General features: G+C 46.8%; 1 protein-coding gene across 13 annotated transcripts in view; it reads right to left on the reverse strand.

Moving 5' to 3' along the window:
* The window catches only part of LOC119974723 (septin-5-like), a 239,204-nt gene that overhangs the window by 58,458 nt on the left and 156,089 nt on the right, over window positions 1-24,657 (reverse strand). For all 13 annotated transcript variants that reach the window (XM_038813880.1, XM_038813886.1, XM_038813888.1 and 10 more), the window contains one exon: window positions 2,577-2,694. In XM_038813880.1, the coding sequence (XP_038669808.1) occupies window positions 2,577-2,694 (118 nt within the window). The remainder of the gene's footprint in view (window positions 1-2,576; window positions 2,695-24,657) is intronic.

Raw genomic sequence — 24,657 nt, forward strand, 5'->3', positions numbered from 1 at the left:
TTAATAGGGGCCACACGGGGAGCTGCCACACAATGCAGCTGCAGGCAGTCATCCTCCGTCTCCACGTCCTCGGGAGTAGTCCCCGCAGGTTCATCCAAATGGAAGGTACGGCCCCTGGCTGGCCTCAGTTTCTGTCGGAAAGACTGGCCCCCCCAGGACCGGCGTCCACGCCGGGGTCGGCGCCCACAAATCCGACACTGACATGGCTCCTCATCCATCGGTTCTGGAGAAGGCTCCCTTTGGGAAGGAATGTCCGGCGGCCACTGGCGTCGATCCAGACACCGCCCTGTCCAAGGTACGGCAGGGGTGCAGGGGAGACATTTTTGGATGGAAGGGGTTGTGCCCCAAGGCGTGCACCTCCATTCCCTGTAGCTCCTGCACTCCCCGTTCTGTGCTCTCTCGGGACAATACTATCTGAATGGCCTGTTGAAATGTCAATGTTGGCTCGGCTAACAACTTTCTCTGGGTGGCCGCATTGTTAATACCGCAAACCAAACGGTCAAGTAACATTTCTGACACGGTCTCACCATAGTCACAGTACTCCACAATCCTGCGTAGCCTGGATAGAAACTCTGGAAGGGATTCTCCTGGGTCCTCTCAGTGGTATTAAACCGGTAACATTGGACTATTGTGGATGGGTTTGGGTTAAAATGTTGCCCCACTAAGGTCACAAGTTCATCAAACATTTTGGTGTCTGGCACAGCTGGGTACGTAAGGCTCCTAATCACACTAAACGTATGCGGGCCGCAGGCGGTGAGCAAAATGATCACCTGGAGCTCATTTTCGGTGATGTTGTTTGCTTGGAAATAGTAACGCATCCTTTGTGCGTACTGGTTCCAACTTTCCAGCGCAGCATCAAAGACATCCAAACGTCCATACAGAGGCATGGTGTAACAGAAAAAAAACTTCCAAGCAAAATCCAGGGAGGTGGCTTCAGCAGCGTAGACAGCTATCCGCTTTAATCCCCGTCGTCAGTTTTGTGAGGGCCACGAAGAATCATAGAACATAGAACAGTGCAGCACAGAACAGGCCCTTCGGCCCTCGATGTTGTGCCGAGCTTTTTCCGAAACCAAGATCAAGCTATCCCACTCCCTGTCATTCTGGTGTGCTCCATATGCCTATCCAATAACCGCTTGAATGTTCCTAAAGTGTCCGACTCCACTATAAGTAAATCCAGTTTGGAAATAAAAGCTGATTGGTCCCACTTTTTCAATGCAGCATGAGTTTGTAGAATAGAAAGAATTAACTTTATTTACAATAACATATATATACAACAGCAGCAGTACTCCCTTGCTGCTCACTCCTCTCTAGCTGGTTCCATACTGGCCAGTTCTATTTATGGAGGGACCCTGCTAATGATTTCTCTGTCCCCCCTCATTGGGGAAGCTCATACTCCCCAAGTATTGTGGGATTGCCATTAGTCACCAGCCAGTGGTAAACAGGCAGGTTATAACAAAATACCTGAAGGAGATAAAACTGCTGGGATATGGGGAAAGAGTAGGGGTGGGTGGGACTAATTGGATTGCTCTTCACGAGAACTGGCACAGAATTGGCTTCCTCTTGTGCCTCACTGTTCTGGGATTCTATAAAACAGGAAGTGACTAAAATACACAAGTAGGCCAGTATCTGAAAGGGAAAACACGAGGTTGAAATTTGTGTAGGAACTTGCCTGTAGAACATTGCCAGGTAAAGTTTACAAGATTAACATATTGCTGCTGTCTCAGCTCATCTTATGGTCATGCATGTCTTGTTACCTCTAGACCTGGCTATTCCAATACTGTCCTGGTCAGCATCCCACATTCTATCCTATCTCAACTCGAGGGCCAAAACTCTGCTGCTTACGCCCTTATTCGCACCCAGCCCTCTTCATTTATCACTCCTGCGCTCACTGACCTATATTGGCTTCTGGCCACGCAAACCCCAATTTTAAAATTCTCATTTTTGTTTTTCTAATCCCTCCGTGGTCTTGTCTCCTCCCTATCTCTGTAATTTCCTCCAGCTCCACAACCCTCTGATATATCTGCTTCATCTAATTCTGGTCTCTAGGACAACCCGAGTTTGATCATTCCATCATAGGTGGCCATGGATGTGAAGCTCTGGAATTCAGAGCCTCCCCGATTGTCTACCTAGCGTTCTTCTCTTTAAAACACTTCCTAAAACCCACAAAACTCTTGGTCATCTGCTCTAAATATTACCTGTGCCTTGCTACCCAATTTTGCTTCATAATGCTGTTGTGAAGCGCTTTGGATTGTCAAATATCATGTGATCAACCCTCCAAGTATTTGTGGAACCAGAGTTAGAAACCCGAGCCTGAACCCTATCCTCTGACACAGGAATGAGATTACTACCAACTGAGCTGAGATCACACTTGAAAATCATATTGATGATGTGGCGGTTGAGTGACCAGAGCAAATCTTCCCTCAGAGTTTCTAACCAATTGATCGTATAAAATTCTAACCTTTTCCCACTTATTCCCACTAAACAGTGGAGTAAATGGCCTTCAGAATCAAAGGCAAAGTGAGCAGTCAACATTTCCTCGATGTCATCGCTGTGACTGACATAAACAATCCATTTACCTTTGGTTTCATTTTGGAAGCCTCTGCAGGAGTCAGTGTGTCTGCCTTGGCTAGGAGGGGTACAATGTTCACCTTCTCATGCACAGCTTTCATAAATTCCACATCCAACGGCCGTAACCTTCAAAACCAAACAATCGCAAGAAAGACTCCGGTCAGGTTATTTAGCGCTTTGCAGGAGTTATTTCGACCGACATTAGAACTGAAACCTATCACAATATTGATTAGAGTGTCCAAACCTATTGTCTCCATAGATTTTCAGTTTGTCCCATGGAATATTCAGTGCCTCATATGAAGTTTAAATTGATTAAGTTCTATACATCTTATGCTGTTGACAACAATATATCTTGGTGTGCTCATTAGTAATTTGCCATTAATAGGCACCTTATGCTACAACTCTTACAGACCTCTAGTTCAACAAAATGTGAACTCTTCCAGGAAGTATTTGATAAGAGATGTGTTTATTTAAATTTTTTTCCCAATTAAGGGGCAATTTAGCGTGGCCAATCCACCTATCCTGAACATCTTTGGGTTGTGGAGTGAAACCCACGCAGACACAGAGAGAATGCGCAAACTACACACGGACAGTGACCTGGGGCCGGGATCGAACACTGATCCTCAGTGCTGTTGAGGCAGCAGTGCTAACCACTGGGCCACCGTGCCGCCCATGCACAAGAGATTCTTAGAAAAAGTGAGAGTACATAGAATTGGCTGTAACCGTGTGACATAATGAGGGGCAGCTAGGAGACCAAGAGTATAGATATGATAAATGATATTCCCCAGGCCTGTAGTGGGGTTCAGCTTTTCTCCAAATACATGGTTAACTTGAATGGAAGATTAAAGAGTTGGATATCCAAGTTTGCAGATTGCATTGTTATATAGAATATATGGAATCATAGAATCCCTACCGTGCAGAAGGAAGCCATTCGGCCCATTGCGTCTGCACCGACCTTCCGAAAGTGTGCTCTACCTAGGCCCATTCCCTTGTCCTATTCCCGTAATCCCGTGCATTGACCATGGTCAATCCACCTAACCTGCACATCTTTGACCTGTGGGAGGAAACTAGAGCAACCGGAGGAAAGCCACGCAGACAGGAGGAGGACATGCTAGCCCCACACAGACATTCATGCAAGGCTGGAATCGAACCCTGGTCCCTGTTGCTGTGAGGCAGCAGTGTTAACCATTGTGCCACCCACTCTGGTGGGGGAAATCAGCTATAATCTTTACAATAGAGCAAGGCCATTTCGAAGTGAAATCAGGACTTTTTCATACAAAGGATTTTGAAGCTGCATTTTTGTTAGGGAACAGCATCAAGGGATAAGGAACAAAAGCACAGTTAAGATACAAATCAGCCGTGGCCTAATTGAATGGTGGAATATAGGCTTGAAGTGCTGCATGGGCTACTCCAAATCCTAGCTTTCAAATGAAATAAAATTGCAAATAAGAAATACAAGCATAAGGAGCTGAGTTGCCTGGGCATTGTGTGCTTCATGGTCAGGGTTTAAAAGTCATAGTTCAAACACTCCTGGGTCTGATGATCTTTCATTTAACTGGTGAAACAATATTCTTTTGGGAGGTGTGGAGTGAATTTTCCAGTAATGGACTGAAGCATCACCACTGAAATTAGTTAGTACAAAATGAGTGTTACCTGTTGCAGTGCCTCAAATGTGGAAAGAACACATTATTCATGTAATTGATTCAAGCCCACAGTATCTCACCACAATGTAATAATAATTTAACTCTGGTAACGGTCTGTCTCATTTTATACCAGGCAGTCCAGTTTTCGGCTGGTCTATCCCCTGTCCAGTACTGCTCGATTTTATGTTCAGTATTCCGGCAGGAGGCCAAATCCTGCATCTTAATTGATCTCCAGACCTAGAACCCAGATGGCTAGTCCTAACTTTGTATCTAAATTATTGCTTTGAACAGACATTGGGAGGTATTTATTTACCACATAACCCGCCTCGTGTTTCTCAGTGGCGGGAGTCGGCCCACCGTTGGCTCGTCCTAGGATCTTCTGGTCCCACCGTTCGTAGTGATAGCATGGTTATGTTGTAATTCACCGAATGACCACTAGGCGCCTCACTAGTGTATAAATGAATGTTAGAGTCAGCTGACCTCAGACTGGCTGGAGGAAGTTGAAGAGAGAGGTTTATGGCATGATGTTACTGTTTTTCATCTGTTGTCTTGTGTATAGTTTACCCACAGTTAATGTTAATAAATCATTTATAGCTTTAGCTACAAGTGTTCTTGTAATAAATCAGGCCATCCGATAAGAACATTACACTGTTGTCTAGAGGGTTTCCTGTTGAATGCACACACTGCCGCCATGAAACCCATGGCAAGGATGCACCGCTGTTGGGACTAGAAGATTCCGTCAGGATGAACAGCCGGAAAGTTCCGGCCCATGTCTTAAGTAGTAAACTACGTAATAACTCAATTTTCTCGTTGTGCAAAATGATCCTATTACGATCCCAGTTAGTGTTATAACTGGACAGGAAGATCCCAGAATAGATCACTGGCTCAATAGACGGCAACTTTTACTTTTGTTTTATAAAACGTGGAGGAACAGAGTCACAGGGCCGCTAATTAGGTTAACAGAAAACAGTTATTAAACATGAAAACTTGGATTATTACAGTACTCCATTACTCACCCCTTCATTTAACAAATACAGACAGATTTTACGATTTTATGACAAAGTATGTCTTAAGCTACAATGGTCTCATTAACACAATGTCCCTTTCAAGCACACAAATTGGTTGTGGTCAAATACACTCTCCACTCTGAACCTTTTCATTTCATTTTTCATTTCATTTTCATTTCATTTGAAGTCTGCTGTCCCACTTTAAATCTGGTTATTGCAATTGTCCCTTTAATTCAGAGTACTTTGTTTACTTTTCCTTGAATTTGGAACAAATACCTTGGTCTCAGTTCTCTTAACTTTAGTTGTCTTCAAAATTCTTTCTGTCCTAAATCCCTGGTTACCTGGACTGCATCTTGTTTCTGAGGAAGCCTGCATCTTTGCAACTCCCTTGTCCTGTCCAGCTTCTCCTAGCAGAGTTGAGAGGTGTTCACTCCCCAGTGTCCTCGCTCCAGCTGCATCCAGCTAAAACTAAAACTTAAAAGCTTTCCTTCCTCGAAAGGCACTCCAGTTTCTGAGCAACAACTGCTACTACTATTTATCCTTCACGCCGTATCCCTCTCAAGGCACAATAGAAACACAGTTGGAATTGTACCAATCCCACACATACAAACACCCTTTTCCAGCATGAATATAAATATAGGTTTTATGCTTCCAGTCACAGAAATATTAAATTGAACCCACTTAAAACTATACCATATTACTAATGTTTACCAACACATATATAAATCTTTCACAACTACCTTTGTTTCTCTAACAATCCTGATAATCCTTAACCCTAAACTCTTACTCAGTTATTTACCCTTAAACTTGTACAAAGGTAAATTGTGTGTGAGTGTGCATGCACACACGTGTGTGTGTGTATACATACATGTGTTAGAAAAGGGCGATGGGAGAATGATTGATAGTTTGTTTTTACTGAGTGTTGCTTTTGTTTGAAGGTTTTTTAAGGCTGGCCTTCGAATGGTTATTTGAAAGATATTTTGTTAATCATTTATTATTTATCATGTGCAGGATTACTACTAAACGGTTCACAAAAGTCTCAAGATCTCATCAACGAGATACCAAACAAACCCAGAAAACAACAGTGATTGGACGTGATATAAAAGGTGGCATTTAAAGGTGAACCCAGAACAGAATCTCAAGATATGAAAAGTTAAAAGCAGCTGAAGTCTGACCAGAGATATGCGCACAGAAGAAGAAAAATTGAAGAAACAGTTGAAGAAGCTGCACGACAGACTTGAAAGTTGAGGGATCGCTCAGAGTGAGTGGAGGCCCATTGCAAGACCCTGAATGACACAGAGTGAAGGAACCTGGTCGATCACAAGACAGATGAGCAATATTACTAAACAGAAGATGTACTTACATTGTGGAATAGGTGGCAGTCCCTGGAACTCAACAGATTGCAGAAGCTGGAAGACAACTGCAAGTAAAAAAAAAGTTAAAAAGAGAGAAATCTGCAGAGTTAAAACTAAAAGAGGAAGAAACTGCTGCAATTTTCTAAAAGTAAAAAAAAAGGCCCACAATCGCAGACGGAGCATGCCGAACACAAAAATGTACAGGAAACTCACAAAACGAAAGCTGACAGCCTATGTAAAAAAACATTACTGCACAGATAGCCTCAAAAGGGCAATGACATTTAAAGCAGTAACTACAAGAGAAAAAAACATCCATTGACAGAAAATTGGAAGAACCAGACAGAGAGCAGCAAAAAGCCCAGAGAGAGGGCAGCAAAAGACCCCCAGAGAGAGGGCAACAAAATACCCTAGAAAGAGGGCAACAAAAGACCCCAGAGAGAGGGAGACAACATTCAAGCAAACCACAAGTTGGTTCCCGACCAGGTCAATGCAATGAAATGTACGAGCTGAAGAGTTTAGTGCAGAAGAAAGAAATGGCAGAAAAGTAGCTGAAAGGCTCACAAATTGAGTTCTTTGAAAATGTTGAAAATGTTGACACCCTACCCAAACTGCAGCACCAGATGGCAGTGTGGATTTGAAGTGCAATATTCAATTTGAGTATATGCATTCGGAAACATACGATAGACTGAAGTCTTCAATGAAGCAAGCTGTTCAAGGTTTGAACAAACACATTTCAGAGATGACACAAAAATATCAGAAGGAAATAACGACCTTCAATTCCACAATTGGCAAATCCAAACGGGAGTTGGAAAAAACGCAACCAGATGTGCAGCCAGGCAAAACAGCAGCAGAAAAGACCCGCAAATAAGTTGCTATCCTGAAAGGTTCCTTGAAGAATCAATATGTAGCCATGGAAAAACATGAGGAACTGAAAAGAACATTGAATATTACTTCAGAAAAAGCTGTGTTGGAACTATCAGTAGCAACAAAACAATGCACTGAAGCCCAGAGTGAGTTGGCAAGAGGTCAACGAAAGATAAAAGTTGAAAGAATTACTGATTGGCCTTCAAGATCGAATGCAAAAGCAATGCGTAATCATTCAGCAACATGAAGAAATGAAGACTGTCGTGTACAGCAGAATTGAAGGACAGCTGAAGAAACTGGAGGGTAATCTGCTGAATGACAGGAAAACGCAAGATGAAGCAACTGACCTTTGCAAAGAAAAGAAAACCTGTCGAAGAATCTTCATACCCTGCTGGAATCCCTCAGGCCAAAGTTTGTTCCTCTGGAAAATTACAAAAAGAAACAAAATGAATTTAATATCACTCTGAACAAACTGACAAACCAAGTGGCACAGCAGACTCAGCAATTTCAATATTCCAGGGGAAAGTGGCAAGAAAAAGATCAAAGAGTTGAAGAAACAGCCGCATATAAAAGAGGAGGCATTGAAAGAGAAAGCCGCAAGTGGATAATGAAGCCAGGAGTATACAGTTGCAGAACAGACTTTTGCTCAAGACAGCCAACAGTGAACCAAAATGAAGGACATGGTCAAAGTTCTGTCGCAGACGGCAAAAGAACAGACAGAAATAAGACTGAAGTGCAAGGAACTAGAAGGGGGAAAGCACTGGTTGCCTCAGACGTACTGAGAGTCATTGAGTTGTTGAAAAATAAAAGAGTGAAAAGAGCTGACAATGTGAAACCAGTGGAAATGAAGATTCCACCTGGGAGACGTCAGCATCCAACATCATGGGGAACACCAAGGAAACGAAAATTCGAGTCCACTCTAGGAATGAATGGAGTGCACATTCCCTCCAGAGAGAACGGGATAAACCCACAGTGCCCGAACAAGGCAGACCAGTTGTTAATAAGTATAAATTCAACTTGAATGAGGGCAAAAAGCAAATCAAACTGGTGATAACCGAATACCAGAAACACAGAGTACTACTATCAAACTTGACGGACCAAGACACGGAAGAATGGTCCAGCCTCAAGACTGTCTGAATTCATAAAGTCAGAGACTTGAAATGGGGGCGGGAAGGGACAGCAAGTAAAGAGTTAAACTCCGTTAGAAGGGGGGGGGGGGGGGGGGGGGGGGGGGAGGGGAGAGAGAGAGAGAGAGAGAGAGAGAGAAGTTTTCTTCCGAGAAGAAAAAAGGATGTTGCATTTGCCTGCATGTAAAGGTGCTCGGAAGAGCAAGGGTTAATGTGGGACTGGAGAATAGCATCTCCCATTGTATGATGTATAGCGTTACATGGTAATAGACTGGAAGAACAATCTAGAAGGAACCTACCTGCATGGCAGCAGCACTATGCATGTCAGTAACCAAGAGCTGTATGTAGTTAAGGATTACTAAAAATTTCTTTCATATTTAAACATACAAGCCACAATTTCCTATCAAAGAGACACCAAATAAACCCATTACACTATAGGGGTGCTCTTGTAATTTCGGCAGAGCCAAATGCTATGTTGCATCAACGATACATATCTTGGTCAAAGATAGGTGAGGTGCCCTACAAACCATGTCCACATGTTTTGGGCATGCCCGGAGCTTAGAGAGTTCTGGCAAGGATTCGCGAGGGCAATGTCCAAGGTGCTTAACACACGGGTGGTGCCGAGTCCAGAGATAGCGATCTTTGGAGTGTCAGAAGACCCAGGAGTTCAGGGGGCGAAAGAGGCCGACGTCTTGGCCTTTGCCTCCCTAGTAGCCCGGAGACTGATTTTATTAATGTGGAGGGACTCGAAGCCCCCAAGTGTAGAGACTTGGGTTAACGACATGGCTGGGTTTCTCAGCCTCGAGAAAATAAGGTTTGCTTTGAGAGGGTCTACGCTAGGGTTCCCTCGGAGGTGGCAGCCGTTCGTCGACTTTCTCGGGGAAAATTAAAATGTCAGCAGCAGCAGCAATCCGTAGGGGGGGGGGGGGGGGGGGCGGGGGCGCGGTGAGTGCTTCATTGGGATGGTGTGGGAAGACTGAGTCGCATGGGGTAATGTCTATTTAATTGTTATTGTATATTCTCTGTTTGCGCTATGTTAATGTTCACTCTAGTTTGTTTTGTTATTATTGTTACTACTGTTTTATTATGAGAAATTCTGAATAACCTTAATAAAAGTACTTTTTAAAAAAAAAAGATAGGTGAGGTGATTCTGTGCTGAGTGCAGCTTTCTGATGAGTTCTGGGATTGAGAGTGCGATTAGAAAGGAGGTCAAAGTAAATCAGTTGACGCCAGGCAGGAGCATAAACTGGTCACAACTGATTTCTACTGGAATGATCAGGTTACGACTTGTTTTAATTGGACGCAACCAAAAATGACTGGAAGCCAGTTGGTGTCCCCCCCACTTGTCCAGCTGTGTTTAACTAGGACAATTTGAATCTTATTGGAACCAGTTGATGGATTTACAAGTTCTACTGTGTACAACTGGAATAACTGGCATAACTGGAGTAACAGCAGGATTCCACTTGCCCAGTTGACTTCAACTGTAATCATCTGAATCTTACTGGGACCAGTTACGTCCCACTGGAACAAGTTGACAGGCAAACTGGAACTTTTTGGAATTAAGTGGATCCAGTTGCCATGTAACTGCTTCAATGATTCTTTGAACTGGAAATTGTACCAGTTGAAGTCAACTGGATTGACTTATGTCAAAAGACTGCCTGAGTAAATGTACAAGGCAAAAAGGCATTGGTGTGTCTGTATACATTTTCACATCAAGTTTGAAATGCTTGTTATAAAGCACGACAATATGTATCTTCTCACCATCATGTATATTAATATAGAAACATAGAAGTTAGGAGCAGGAGGAGGCCATTCAGCTCTTTGAGCCTGCTGCACCATTCGTCACGATCATGGCTGATCGTCCAACTCAATAGCCTAATTCTGCTTTCTCCCCATACCCTTGATCCCATTCATCTCAAGTGCCATATCGAGCCGCCTCTTGAATGTATTCAATGTCTTAGCTTCAACTACTTCCTGTGGTAATTAATTCCACAGGCTCACCACTCTTTGGGTGAAGAAATATCTCCTTATCTCTGTCCTAAATGGTCTACCCCGAATCCTCAGACTGGGCCCTCCCTGGTTCTGGAAACACCCACCATCGGGAACATCCTCCCTTCATCCATCCTATCTAGTCCTAATGTAACACCGCTGTTTAGGAATGGAGGGAGGCAGAAGATGGGAAATTATAGGTCGGTTAGCCTGACTTCGGTCATTGGTAAGATTTTAGAGTCCGTTATTAAAGATGAGATCACGGAGTACGTGAAAGTGCATGATAAAATAGGACTGAGTCAGCACGGCTTCATCAAGGGAAGGTCACGTCTGACAAATCTGTTAGAGTTCTTTGAGGAAGTAACAAGGAAGTTAGACAAAGGAGAACCAGTGGACGTGATTTATTTAGATTTCCAGAAGGCCTTTGACAAGGTGCTGCATAGAAGACTGTTAAATAAGTTAAGAGCCCATGGTGTTATGGGTAAGATCCTGGCATGGATAGAGGATTGGCTGACTGGCAGAAGGCAGAGAGTGGGGATAAAGGGATCTTTTTCAGGATGGCAGCCGGTGACTAGTGATGTGCCTCAGGGGTTGGTGCTGGGACCACAACTTTTCATAATATACATTAATGATCTGGAAGAAGGAACTGAAGGCACTGTTGCTAAGTTTGCAGATGATACAAAAATCTGTAGAGGGACAGGTAGTATTGTGGAATCAGGCGGGCTGCAGAAAGACTTGGACAGGCTTGGAGAGTGGGAAAAGAAGTGGCAGATGGAATACAATGTGGAAAAGTGTGAGGTTATGCACTTTTGAAGGAAAAATGAGGGCATAGACTATTTTCTAAATCGGGAGATGCTTAGGAAATCAGAAGCACAAAGGGTCTTGGGAGTCCTCGTTCATAATTCTCAATTCAAAGGTTAACGTGCACGTCCAGCCGGCAGTTAGGAAGGCAAATGCAATGTTAGCATTCATGTCGAGAGAGCTAGAATACAAAACCAGGGATGCACTTCTGAGGCTGTATAAGGCTCTGGTCAGAGCCCATTTGGGGTATTGTGAGAAATTTTGGGCCCCGTATCTAAGGAAGAATGTGCTGGCCTTGGAAAGGGTGCAGAGTAGGTTTACAAGAATGATCCCTGGAATGAAGAGCTTGTTGTATGAGGAATGGTTGAGGACTCTGGGTCTGTACTCGTTGGAGTTTAGAAGGATGAGGGGGGATCTTATTGAAACTTACAGGGTGCTGCAAAGCCTGGATAGAGTGGACTTGGAGAGGGTGTTTCCACTTGTAGGAAAAGCTAGAAGCAGATGACACAGTCTCAGACTAAAGGGACGATCCTTTAAAACTGAGATGAGGAGGAATTTCTTCAGCCAGAGTGTGGTGAATCTGTGGAACTCTTTGCCGCAGAAGGCTGTGAAGGCTAAATCACTGAGTGTCTTTAAGACAGAGATAGATAAATTCTTGATCAATAAGGGGATCAGGGGTTATGGGGAGAAGGCAGGAGAATGTGGATGAGAAAAATATCAAGCCATGGTTGAATGGCTGGGCAGACTTGATGGGCCGAGTGACCTAATTCTGCTCCTATATATTATGGTCCTGTTAGAATTTTATAAGTCTCGATGAGACCTCGCTTCATTCGTCTGAACTCCAGCGAAAATAATCCTAACCTAGTCAATCTCTCCTCACTAGTCAGTCCCGCCATCCCCAGTAAATCTGCACAGGTACAAGTTTATTAATGCCGTGCATTAAACCATTTCAAGGTTTTCTGATTTCTTGATTAGCGATACGAAAGGGTCACAAAGTGGAAAACCATACAGTATTATATTACATTGAAAGCTTCTTAGGAATGGAAGAAAAATAATTTTTCTAATTGAGAAGCATAAAAAAAAATCCTAGGATTAACCATTGCCATTGTAAGAACCTTTAGTTGCTATAGTGTCAGTCATTGCTCAGTGGTAGCACCTTACATTCCTTATACCCCCTTGAATATGATTAAATATAACAATAATCTTTATTGTCACAAGTAGGCTTACATTAACTGTAATGAAGTTACTGTGAAAAGCCCCTCGCCGCCATATTCAGGCGCCTGTTCGGGTACACAGAAGGAGAATTCAGAATGATCAAATTAACTAACAGCACTTTGTTTGGGACTTGTGGGAGGAAACCGGAGCACCCGGAGGAAAACCACGCAGACACGGAGAGAACATTCAGACACCGCACAGAAAGTGAGCCAAGCCGGGAATCGAACCTGGGACCCTGGAGCTGTGAAGCAACGGTGCTAACCACTGAAACCCCTGTTAAGAATAGATAATGGCAAGAAAATTCTACGTGGACACCAACGAAGAACATGGGCTGCAAAACGTTGGAGATACAAATGGAACAAAACCCAAAGAAATGAACATATAAATTAACATATAACACAAGAGGGGAAAGATACACCTTTGCTGCCCGAATTCCTTTCCTTTCCCGGGCAATCCTCACTGCTCCTCTTCCCTGGTAATGGTTTCCTCTCTCCCACTCCCTGGTCGGGCTGCCCCTGTTCCTGGTCCTCGCCATTTCCCTCCCGCTGCTTCCTGACCACCTCCCATTTGATGCACCCCTAGCTGCTTTGCTCACCATCATTCCGACCACACCTCTCACGAGTCGGTCAATCATAGCAAAGCCCTGGGACAGAAGGATGGCGAAAAAAACGAGGGTGATTGGGAGGAGGTTGAGGCAGAGGGAGGGAATCATTGATTTCCAAGGAGAGCGAGGTGAGTCAGTAGGCCCCCTATATAGAGTGCAAAGAGGCCAGTGAGCAGTTATGCTCTGCAAATGATGGCAAGGTAATAAATCTTAGAATTAATTTTCAAAACATTTGATAACCAATGTTGGTTTCAACAAAAGTGACGGATCATTATGAGATGTTAAACTTTCCTCCATCACAAATGATTTGTCATTTAGTGAGACTGAACTGTTGAAGTAGTTAAACTGAGTCTATATTATCTTCCAATTTTCCACATAGGATATAGAGTATGTCCCTGATTTTATTTGCAGGTAATATTGAGATACCAGAGGGAATGTGGAGTAAGGCACACATGGCCAAAGCGTGAATCCATTATTCATCTTTAGCTGTTGGCATCTGTGGGTCTGGAGGAAGCAGGCTTTCAGGAAAGAGCTCGTAAAAATGAATAATATATGGGAAGATTCAGGACTTCAATTAAAAAAAACGACAACCTCTCAACGTGTAAATGTAAATAATGCTTAGTTTCTGGATTTTGATTCACTGCTGCCATTTTCGTGCACTTGGACTGTGTTCTTTCTGATTGGTTTCCATCTGCATTTTAACTGTTTAACAGTCTTTGGTTTCCACAATTTACGTATTTATTAACTTTTTTTTGTTCAGGTGTTTAATTGCGTTTTATTTCTTTGGTTACAGGAACGTTAGTCTGGTGATATCAAGGTTGTGTTGCAATTCATCGACTGACCACGAGGAGTCTCATTAGTATCTAAGTGAATGTTAGAGTCAGGTGACCTCAGACTGACTGGAGAGCTGGAAGAGCGTGATTGCCTGTGCATGTTAATACTGTTATTCATCTGTTGTTTTGTCAATAGTTTACCCACAGTTAATGTCAATAAATCATTTACAGCTTTAGCTAAAAGTGTTCTTGTAATATAAATCAGGCCATCCGTCAAGAACATTTTATTAGCACCTCATGAAAATCAGGAGGCGAACCTGTAAATAGTCTTTGGTTTCCACAATTTATGTATTTATTAACTTTTTTTTTGTTCAGGTGTTTAATTGTGTTTTATTTCTTTGGCTACAGGAATGTTAGTCTGGTGATATCACGGTTGTGTTGCAATTCACCGACTGACCACGAGGAGTCTCATTAGTATCTAAGTGAATGTTTAAGCTTTGTTTCTGATAGTTAAAGTGTAAAAATATTAAATTGCAGCAATGCTACTTTTTGTTTCTGCACTGTTTCTTTGATTTGTGCTTCATGTGTTTTGTGTTTTTATGTGTCTCAATAAAATGTGAAACTTATAGTGCAGTCCAGTTAAATTATAGTTCACTGGCCCACAGCACACACAGATACATGTGTTGGCTTCATTGCGTTGCAGTGTCAGCACAATCACCTCAGCCAAAAGATGGACAGACTCCTTCATGCAGCCTTTCAATCCGAGTAGTGTACCAGACATCTCTTCCTGATTTTCCTAACTTTGCCTTTAGAGCTCCAACAAATGAGGCATGATGGCATGACCAAATCCAGGGGCTCATCATCTGACTGGGACTCAGCAGATTCCTGGTCTCCAGTAAACCTCTGAGTGCTGGTACCCTGGGACGTCCCTGCCTCTGCCTGTTGGGGATCAGAAAGGATGACGTGCTCAACAGATTGTGAGGTGTCTCCAAAACTAGGTCCCACCGAGGTGTCTCTGTCTGTGCTGATGCAGGGTGTGTGTGAGCAATGTGATGGTTCTTCTATATTGGGGTCCATGAAGTCCTCCCTCTGTGCTGCTGTCAGGGCTGGAGTCAAGGACTGGTGAACTCCCTGGGCTGCTTCCAGAATGTTCCTGCGATTGAAAGGTCATTCATGCATGGATGCCGTCTTCAGAAACAGGAGACAGGACTCGCAGCATTGTTGTGGTTGGATAGATGATGCAGTTCTGGATCCTCACTTGGTTTATCACCGGCAACCTTAGTCTCAGCACAGGAGCAATCAATGTCCTCCTCCTCCAGCTGGATGGCTCTGTCATAGAATCATAGAATTTACCGTGCAGAAGGAGGCCATTCAGTCCATTGAGTCTGCACCGGCCCTTGGAAAGAGTACCCCACCCAAGTGCATACCTCCACCCTATCCCCGTAACCCCACCCCACCCCACCTTTTGGACACTAAGGACAATTTAGCTTGGCCAATCCACCTAACTTTAGAGGCAAGTATCATTCTTTTTTTAAATCTATTTTATTCCAAACATATTCACAGAATCATAGAATTTACAGTGCAGAAGGTCATTTGGCCCATCAAGTCAGCACCAGCCCTTGGAAAGAGTACCCTACTTAAGCCCACGCCTCCACTCTCTCCCCGTAACCAGTAACGCCACCTCACCTTTTATAGACACTAAGGGCAATCTAGCATGGCCAATCCACCTAACCTGCACATCTTTGGACTGTGGGAGGAAACCGGAGCACCCGGAGGAAACCCACGCAGATACGGGGAGAACGTGCAGACTCCACACAGACAGTGACCAAAGCCGGGAATTAAACCTGGAACCCTGGATCTGTGAAGCAACTGTGCTAACCACTGTGCTAACATGCTGCCATGTCCTTGAAGTCTGTGAGGACTTTCAGCTGTGGCATCCCACCACTTGTCTGGGATTTCCACCTATTATGTGCCAGCTTGTCCAGCATGAAGACAGATGGAGAGACTGTAAGTAGGATGTGTGCCAGGACAGATGATAAGGATGCCTGGCAAGTGTGTACGGTGAGTGGGACCAGCAAGATGAGGACACGACCCAGAGGGGAGATGTAGATGTGTGTGGTGGAGCAAGTGGTGATGTCCCTTGAGCTGGCAGTGAGAGAGCCCCTATAGATGTGTATCACAGCTGTCTTCACCCAAGAGAATGAGGATGTAGGTATGGAACTTAGGGAAGAGAATGTGAGGTTCTTCAGAAAATTGACGTCGGGAGTGACAAGTTATTGGAGGTGTTGGCAGGCTTAAAAGTGGACAAATCTCCAGGTCCGGATGAATTTTGTCCCAGGCTGCTGTGGGAGGCAAGGCAGGAGATTGCAGGGGCTCTAACCCAAAGATTTAATTCCTCTCTGGCTATGAGGGAGGTGTCAGAGGACCGGAGAACAGCTAATGTGGTTCCACTGTTTAAGAAGGGTTGTAGAGATAAGCCAGGGGACTACAGACCAGTGAGTCTCATGTCAGTGGTAGGGAAACTATTGGAGAAAATTCTGAAGGCGAGAATCTATGTCCACATGGAGAGGCAAGGTTTGATATGGGATAAGTCAGCATGGATTTGTCAGAGGGAGGTCATACCTAACAAATTTGATTGAATGTTTTGAGGAGGTGACCAGGTTTAGATGAGGGTAGTGTAGTTGATGTAGATTCCAGCAAAGCCTTTGACAAGGTCCCCACATGGGAGACTTATAAAGAAAGCAAATACACTGGGGACACAGGGTAATTTGATAAGGTGGATCCAAAATTGGCTTGGTTGTAGGAGACCAAAGGGTGATGATAGACAACTGCTTTAGTCACTAAAAGCCAGTGTCCCGTGGTGTACTACAGGGATCTGTGCTGGGTCCCCTATTATTCATCATTTATATAAACAACATAGGTGACTATGTTGGGGGCGGGGGGTAGGATCAGTAAGTTTGCAGATGACACAAAGATTGGCCGGGTGGTTAACAGTGAGTTTGAGTGTTTTGGGTTACAGGAAGATACAGGCAGGATTGTCAAATGGGCAGAAGAGTGGAAGATGGAATTTAACCCTGAAAAATGTGAAATGATACACTTTGGAAGGAGTAATTTGAACAAGGAAGTATTCCTCGGCACTGGGAAGTTCCGAGGAACAAAGAGAGCTTGGTGTGCTTGCCTACAGATCTCTGAAGGTGGGAGTGCAGGTTAATAGGGTGGTGAAAAAGGCATATGGGACACTTGCGTTTATTAATCGAGGCACAGATTACAAAAGCAGGGAGGTCATGTTGGAGTTATATCGAACTTTGGTGAGGCCACAGCTGGAGTACTGTGTACAATTCTGGTTGCCACATTATAGGAAGGGTGTGATTGTACTGGAGGGGTGCAGAGAAGATTCACCAGAATGTTGCCTGGGATGGAGTTATGAAGAGAGGTTGGACAGGCTTGGGTTGTTTTCTCTGGAGCAGAGAAGACCGAGAGGCAACCTGATTGAGGTGTGCAACGTTATGAGGGGCATGGACAGGGAGTAGCTGTTCCCCTGAGTTGAAGGGTCAGTTACAAGGGGGACACAAGTCCAAGATGAGGGGCAGGAGGTTTGGGGGATTTGAGGGGAAACATTTTTACCCAGAGGGTGGTGACGGGTCTGGAATACACTGCATGGGAGGGTGGTAGAGGCAGGTTGCCCCTGGATGAGCACATAGCATGTCTTAACATTGAAGGCTACGGGCCAAGTGCTGGCAAATGGGATCAGGTAGGCAGGTCAGGTTTTTTTCATGTGTCAGTGCCGACTTGATGGGCCAAAGGGCCTCTTCTGCACTGTAATTTTCTGTGATTCTATAATGGGTTTGAGTGTGCGAGCTGCGAGTGATGAGAAGAGTAACTTACTCGACCGGGACGTAGGAGATCATTCAGCCTCTTGTGGCATTGGATGGCTGTTCTCCTCAGCTGGGCATTAGCGCTGACCACTGCTGCCACTGCCTCCCACGCTGAATTGGTGGTCTTGCTGGCAGGTCTTCTGCCAGAGCATGGGCACAACACGTTGCGGTGGGCCTCTACTTTTTCAGGGTAGTATTCGCAGCCATAACTTCCCAGTGGTAAGTGGGCTAGCTGTGTACAGGGTCAGCATTTAAATGTGGCTCCAGATTACTAAGGAACTGAGGTAATGAGGGCGAATTTGGGGGTGACAGCCAGTGAACCTGACAGTAAGAGACGCACCATATGGTGTAAAAAGCCGCCATTGCCGCCAACAGGCTATACGCCACTTTTCCTGCCCGCAATCGGCCTTTGCCAATCTCACTTTAGTGACCACAGATGAGTCTGAGGCAAGTGGACAAAGAGAAATTAATCATATTGCAAATACTCTTCAGATCACAGCCGGGTCTGAGGTTTCAGTTCCAAGTTTGGCCGACTTTTATATTAATCTCTATTACCCTGTCCATGGGTTCCCCGCCCCTCAGCTGGGGAGCCTATACTCGATGAGGCTCACGGGGAGACTAATTGCCCCAACCACGTGCGGGTTATAACACTTAAGTGTTCCTATATTGTATTTCCCAAGAGTTGGTCACCTTCCCTAGGCTGGCCTTAAATGTCTTTTAAAAAGCATTTAGATAGTTATATGGTAAGATGGGTGTAGAGGGATATGGGTCAAATGCACGCAATTGGGATTAGCTTGGTGGTAAAAACTGGCGGAATAGACAAGTTGGGCCGAAGGGCCTGTTTTCATGCTGTAAACTTCTATGACTCTATAAGTTGGATCAGTAAATTTAACCAGTCCGACTGGCCGCAACTGGATTCAGTTGAGCCGCTCAATTGGAAACAATTCAACAGGCCAACTGGCACCAGTTCAAATTGCCCAACCACCTGTTTGAACTGGACCAGTTTTAATGTCCATTTGAAAACTGGACCCATTGACAACTATTTTTTATTCTGTTGTCTTCTTCATCAGTTTAAAAATGGTGGGTGTATATTTGTTTTGATTCTTGAGATTTATAGTTACTACAATTAATTGCTTTTGTTCAAAAAAGTAATTCTCAATGCGCAAATGTAATTGCAATACTCATTTTAAATTATATCAGCCTGGCCTTAATTAACATAACCGACCCTGGTTCAATGAAGAGTGCAGGAGGGCATGCCAGGAGCAACACCAGGCACAGCTAAAAGTGAGGTGTCAACTTAGTGAAGCTACAATACTTGTGTGCTGATGCACAATCAATGAACACGAAACGTAGGTGAAGTCCGAAATGAAAGGCTCTGATTACCAAGAAGTGAGCCCGGCAGCAGACGTACAGGAAATGGCCTGGCGGCAGGGGATCACGGGTTCTTATGCCCCGCCTCGTAGGCGGAGCAACCTTCCTCTTAGCCAATAGGGATAAGAGGCACATGATACCTGGGCCAATGGGCAGCGAGTCCTCTGCACCAATGGCAGCTCACACTCCCAGGTACCGTAATACCCCCAGTCATACTACCACATTCACCCCTTGTTGAGAAAGGAACTGGGGGGAGGGGGGGGTGTACGGGGAATGCGAAAATGGAGAGGGGGGGGGGTCCCGTGCGAGGATATAAGAGACTGGTAGTATGACTAGTGTTGTCGGATCGTACCTCTTCGATGGTGGCTGCCCACTGGCCCGCAACTATTTACAGGGTCGAGCCAAAACACAGTAACTATATACAGTTTTGAGAACAGGGGGGGCTGTTGCCCGGGGGGGTGGAGGGGGGGGGGTTGCCAGGATCCGGTGGGTGCCAGGTCCCATAGGGAGACCGTGTCCTGTCGGCCGTCGGGATACTCCACATACGCGTACTGCGGGTTCGCATAGACCAGCTGGACCCTCTCGACCAACGGGTCCAACTTGTGCACCCGCACGTGTTTCCGGAGCAGGATGGGCCCGGGGGTAGCCAGCCAGGTCGGGAGCGTGGTCCCTGAGGAAGACTTCCTGGGAAAAACAAGAAGGCGTTCATGAGGCGTTTGGTTAGTGGATGTACAAAGAAGTGACCGGATTGAATGGGGGGCGTCTGGGAGGACCTCTTGCCAACGGGAGACTGGGAGATTTCTGGACCGTAGGGCCAGCAGGACGGTCTTCCAGACCGTACCGTTCTCCCTCTCGACCTGTCCGTTACCCCGGGGGTTGTAACTGGTCGTCCTGCTGGAGGCGATGCCCCTGCTGAGCAGGAATTGACGCAGCTCGTCACTCATAAAGGAGGACCCCCTATCGCTATGTATGTAAGCGGGGAATCCGAACTGGGAGAAAATGGTGTGAAGGGCTTTAATGATGGTGGGTGTGGTCATGTCGGGGCAGGGGATGGCGAACGGGAAGCGGGAGTACTCGTCAATCGCGTTGAGGAAGTACGTGTTGTGGTTGTTGGAGGGGAGGGGACCTTTGAAGTCCATGCTGAGGCGTTCAAAGGGGCGGGAAGCCTTTATCAGATGCGCTTGTTTGGGGCGGTAGAAGTGCGGCTTGCACTCCATGCAGATGTGGCAGTCCCTAGTGACTCTCCTGACCTCCTCGATGGAGTCGGGCAGGTTGCGGGTCTTTATAAAGTGAAAGAAGCGGGTGACCCCCGGGTGGCCGAGGTCCGCGTGGAGGGTTCGAAGGCGGTCCACTTGTGCGTTGGCACAGGTGCCGCGGGACAGGGTGTCGGGAGGCTCGTTTAGCCTCCCAGGACGATACAAGATGTTGTAGTTGTAGGTGGACAGTTCGATCCTCCATCGCAAGATCTTGTCGTTCTTTATCTTGCCCCTCTGTGCATTGTCGAACATGAAGGCCACTGACCGTTGGTCTGTGAGGAGGGTGAACCTCCTGCCGGCCAGATAGTGCCTCCAATGTCGCACAGCTTCTACTAAGGCCTGTGCTTCCTTCTTGACCGAGGATGGCGGATTTCGGAAGCATGGAGGGTACGGGAGAAGAAGGCCACGGGTCTGCCCGCTTGGTTGAGGGTGGCCGCCAGAGCTACATCGGACGCGTCGCTCTCGACCTGGAAGGGGTGGGACTCATCGATAGCTCGCATCGTGGCCTTTGCAATATCTGCTTTGATGCGGCTAAAGGCCTGGCGGGCCTCCATCGACAGGGGGAACGTGGCTGATTGGATGAGGGGACGGGTTTGTTGGCGTAATTGGGGACCCACTGGGCGTAATATGAAAAGAAACCCAGACAGCGCTTGAGGGCTTTGGGGGAGTGGGGGGAGAGGGAGTTCCATCAGGGGGGGCATGCGTTCCGGGTCGGGGCCTATCACTCCGTTACGCACTACGTAGCCGAGGATGGCTAGATGGTCGGTGCTTGTTGCAGGTCAGGTCAGGTTCAGGAGTTCTGCGGTTCGGAGGAATTTTCGGAGGTTGGTGTCGTGGTCCTGCTGATCGTGGCCGCAGATGGTGACATTATCGAGATACGGGAAGGTGGCCCGTAAACCGTATTGGTCAACCATTCGGTCCATCTGTCATTGGAAACCGAGACCCCGTTTGTGACACCGAAGGGAACACTTAAAAAATGGTAGAGCCGGGGCAGCACGGTGGCCTAGTGGTTAGCACAACCGCCTCACGGCGCTGAGGTCCCAGGTTCGATCCCGGCTCTGGGTCACTGTCCGTGTGGAGTTTGCACATTCTCCCCGTGTCTGCGTGGGTTTCGCCCCCACAACCCAAAAACGTGCAAGCTAGTTGGATTGACCACGCTAAATTGCCCCTGAATTGGAAAAATGATTGGGTACACTAAATTTATTAAAAAAAAAGAAAAGAATGGTAGAGCCGCCCGTCCGCTTCGAACGCAGTGTACTTGCGGTCACTCGCGCGGATGGGGAGCTGATGGTAGGCGGACTTGAGGTCCACCGTGGAGAAGACCTTGTACTGCGCGATCCTGTTGACCAGGTCGGAGATACGTGGGAGAAGATACGCGTCCAGCTGCGTAAACCTGCTGATGGTCTGACAGTAGTCTATGACCATCCTATTCTTTTCCCCGATCTTTACCGCCAGCACTTGTGCTCGCCAGGGGCTGTTGCTAGTCTCGATGACCCCTTCCTTCAGAAGCCGCTGGACCTCGGACCTGATGAAGGTCCGGTCCTGGGCACTGTACCGTCTGCTCCTGGTGGCGACGGGTTTCCAATCCGGGGTGAGATTTGCAAACAAGGATGGGGGATCGACCTTGAGGGACGTGAGGCTACAGATAGTGAGGGGGGGCATAGGGCCACCGAATTTGAATGTTAGGCTCTGGAGGTTACACTGGAAGTCTAACCCCAGGAGTGCTGCCGCGCAGAGGTGAGGAAGGACGAATAGCTTGTAGTTTTTAAACTCCCTCCCCTGGACTGTGAGGTCCGCTATGCAGCACCCCGTGATCTGTACCGAGTGAGAACCGGAGGCCAGAGCGATTTTTTGTATAACCGGGTAGACAGGGAGAGCGCAGCGTCTTACCATGGCGGGGTGGACAAAACTCTCTGTGCTCCCGGAGACCAGCAGACAGTTTGTCTCGTGGCCATTGAGCAGAATCTTCGTGGTCCCTGTGGAGAGGGTACAAGGCCACGACTGGTCCAGTGTGACAGAGGCGAGTCGTGGCAGATATTCAGAGTCTTCATCAGGCAGGAAGTAGTCACCCGCGGGGTCCTCGGTGCCGATCCAAGATGGCGGCGTCCGTCGGCCGCACATGGTTGGGGGTGGACAAAATGGCGGCGCCCATTCCCCGCACATGGAGTCGGGGGTTCAAAATGGCGGCGTCCGGGGGTTGCATGTGGCAGTGGGGGGTGGGGTCAGTGAGGTCCGTGGGCCGCACGGCGCCCCTGAAGAGAGCGAGGGGGGAGTCCCGCGGTCGCTGCTTGGGACTGCAGCGGCCGGCTTAGCTTGGCAAATGGCCACAAAGCGGCCCTCCTTCCCGTAGCCCTTGCAGGTTGCGGAACGGGCCGGGCAGCGTGATGGGGGTGCTTTGCCTGGCCGCAGAAATAGCAGTTTTTCGGGGCGCCCTGCGACGCAGGCCTGGGGGGGGGTCTGAGTCCGTGGGAGAGAGAGAGGCCGAGTTCCCCGCTGCCCAGGGGGCCGCTGCGCGTTCGGGGGCGTACAAGCGAGCGGTACGGTTTGCGACGTCTAGGGAGGAGGCGAGGGCCCGTGCCTCCATGAGGCTTAAAGTGTCTTTCTCCAACAGTCTTTGGCGGAGCTGCGAGGACTGCATATCTGCAACGAAGGCGTCTCTGATCAGAAGTTCGGTATGCTCAGCAGCAGACACCTGTGGGCAGCCGCAGTTCCTCCCCAGTACGAGGAGGGCACGGTAAAATTCGTCCAGTGACTCACCAGGTATCTGCCTCGTGGCCAGTAAGTGCCGAGCGTAGACTTGGTTCACCGGCCGTATGAAATGTCCTTTGAGCAAGTCCATAGCCGCTACGTAGTCTGTCGTGTCCTCTATGAGCGTGTACACGGCGGTGCCGACGCACGATTGGAGGATGTGCAATTTCTGCTCCCTCGTCGGGACGTTTTCCGCTGCGCTCAGGTAACTATTGAAGCAAGCCAGCCAGTGCTTAAATGCGGCTGTTGCATTCGCTGCATGCGGGCTGAGTCGAAGACACTCCGGCTGGATGCAAAGCTCCATCCTTTAAAATCTTGCTAATTAAATTGATGCACAATCAATGGACACGAAACGTAGGTGAAGTCCGAAACGAAAGGCTCTGATTAGCAAGAAGTGAGCCCGGCAGCAGATGTACAGGAAATGGCCTGGCTGCAGGGAAACGCGAGTTCTTATACCCCGCCTCATAGGCGGAGCTACCTTCCTCTTAGCCAATAGGGATAAGAGGCACATGATACCTGGGCCAATGGGCAGCGAGTCCTCTGCACCAATGGCAGCTCACACTCCCAGGTACCGTAATACCCCATGTCATACTACCACATGTGCCAAACAGCATAAGCAGCAAATATTAGGCAAACATAAGCGATCCCACAACCAATGAATCAGATCAGAGCTCTGCAGTTCCTCTACATCCTGTTATGAATGTGGACAAATCAACAACTCACAAGAGGAGGAGGCTCCACAAATATCCCCATCCTCAATGTTAGGGGAGCCCAGCACATCAGTGCAAAAGACAAGACTGAAGCATTTGCAATAATCTTCAGCCAGAAGTGCTGAGTGGATGATCCATCTCAGTCTCCTCCTCCAACACTGGCAATGTGGAATATTGCCCAGGTACATCGTGCACACAAGAAACAGGACAGATTCAACACGGCCAATTACTGCCCCATCAGTTTACTCTCAATCATCAGTAGATGGAATGTGTCATCAACAATGTTGTTAAGTGGCACTAGTTTAGCAATAACCTGCTCACTGACACTCAGTTTGGGTTCAGTAGGGTCACTCAGCTCCTGACCTCAATACAACCAAATATGGATAAAAGAGCTGAACTCGAGGTGAGGTGAGAGTGACTGCCCTTGACATCAATGCAGAATTTGACCGAGTATGGTATCAAGGAGCCCTAGCTAAACTGGGAATCAGAGGAAAACCCTCCGCTGGTTGGAGTCGTAACTGGCAAAACGGAAGATGGTTGTAGTGGTTGGACGTCAATCATCTCTGCTCCAGGACATCACTGCAGGAGTTCGTCAGGGTAGTGTTCCAGGCCCAACCATCTTCAGCTACTTCATCAATGATCTTCCTTCTATCATAAGGTCAGAAGTGAGGACGCTCACTGATAATTGCACAATGTTCAGCACCATTGACGACTCCTTAGACATTGAAACAATCCATATCCAAATACAGCA

The sequence above is a fragment of the Scyliorhinus canicula genome, chromosome 12, assembly GCF_902713615.1.
Source record: "Scyliorhinus canicula chromosome 12, sScyCan1.1, whole genome shotgun sequence".
NCBI lineage: Eukaryota > Metazoa > Chordata > Chondrichthyes > Carcharhiniformes > Scyliorhinidae > Scyliorhinus > Scyliorhinus canicula.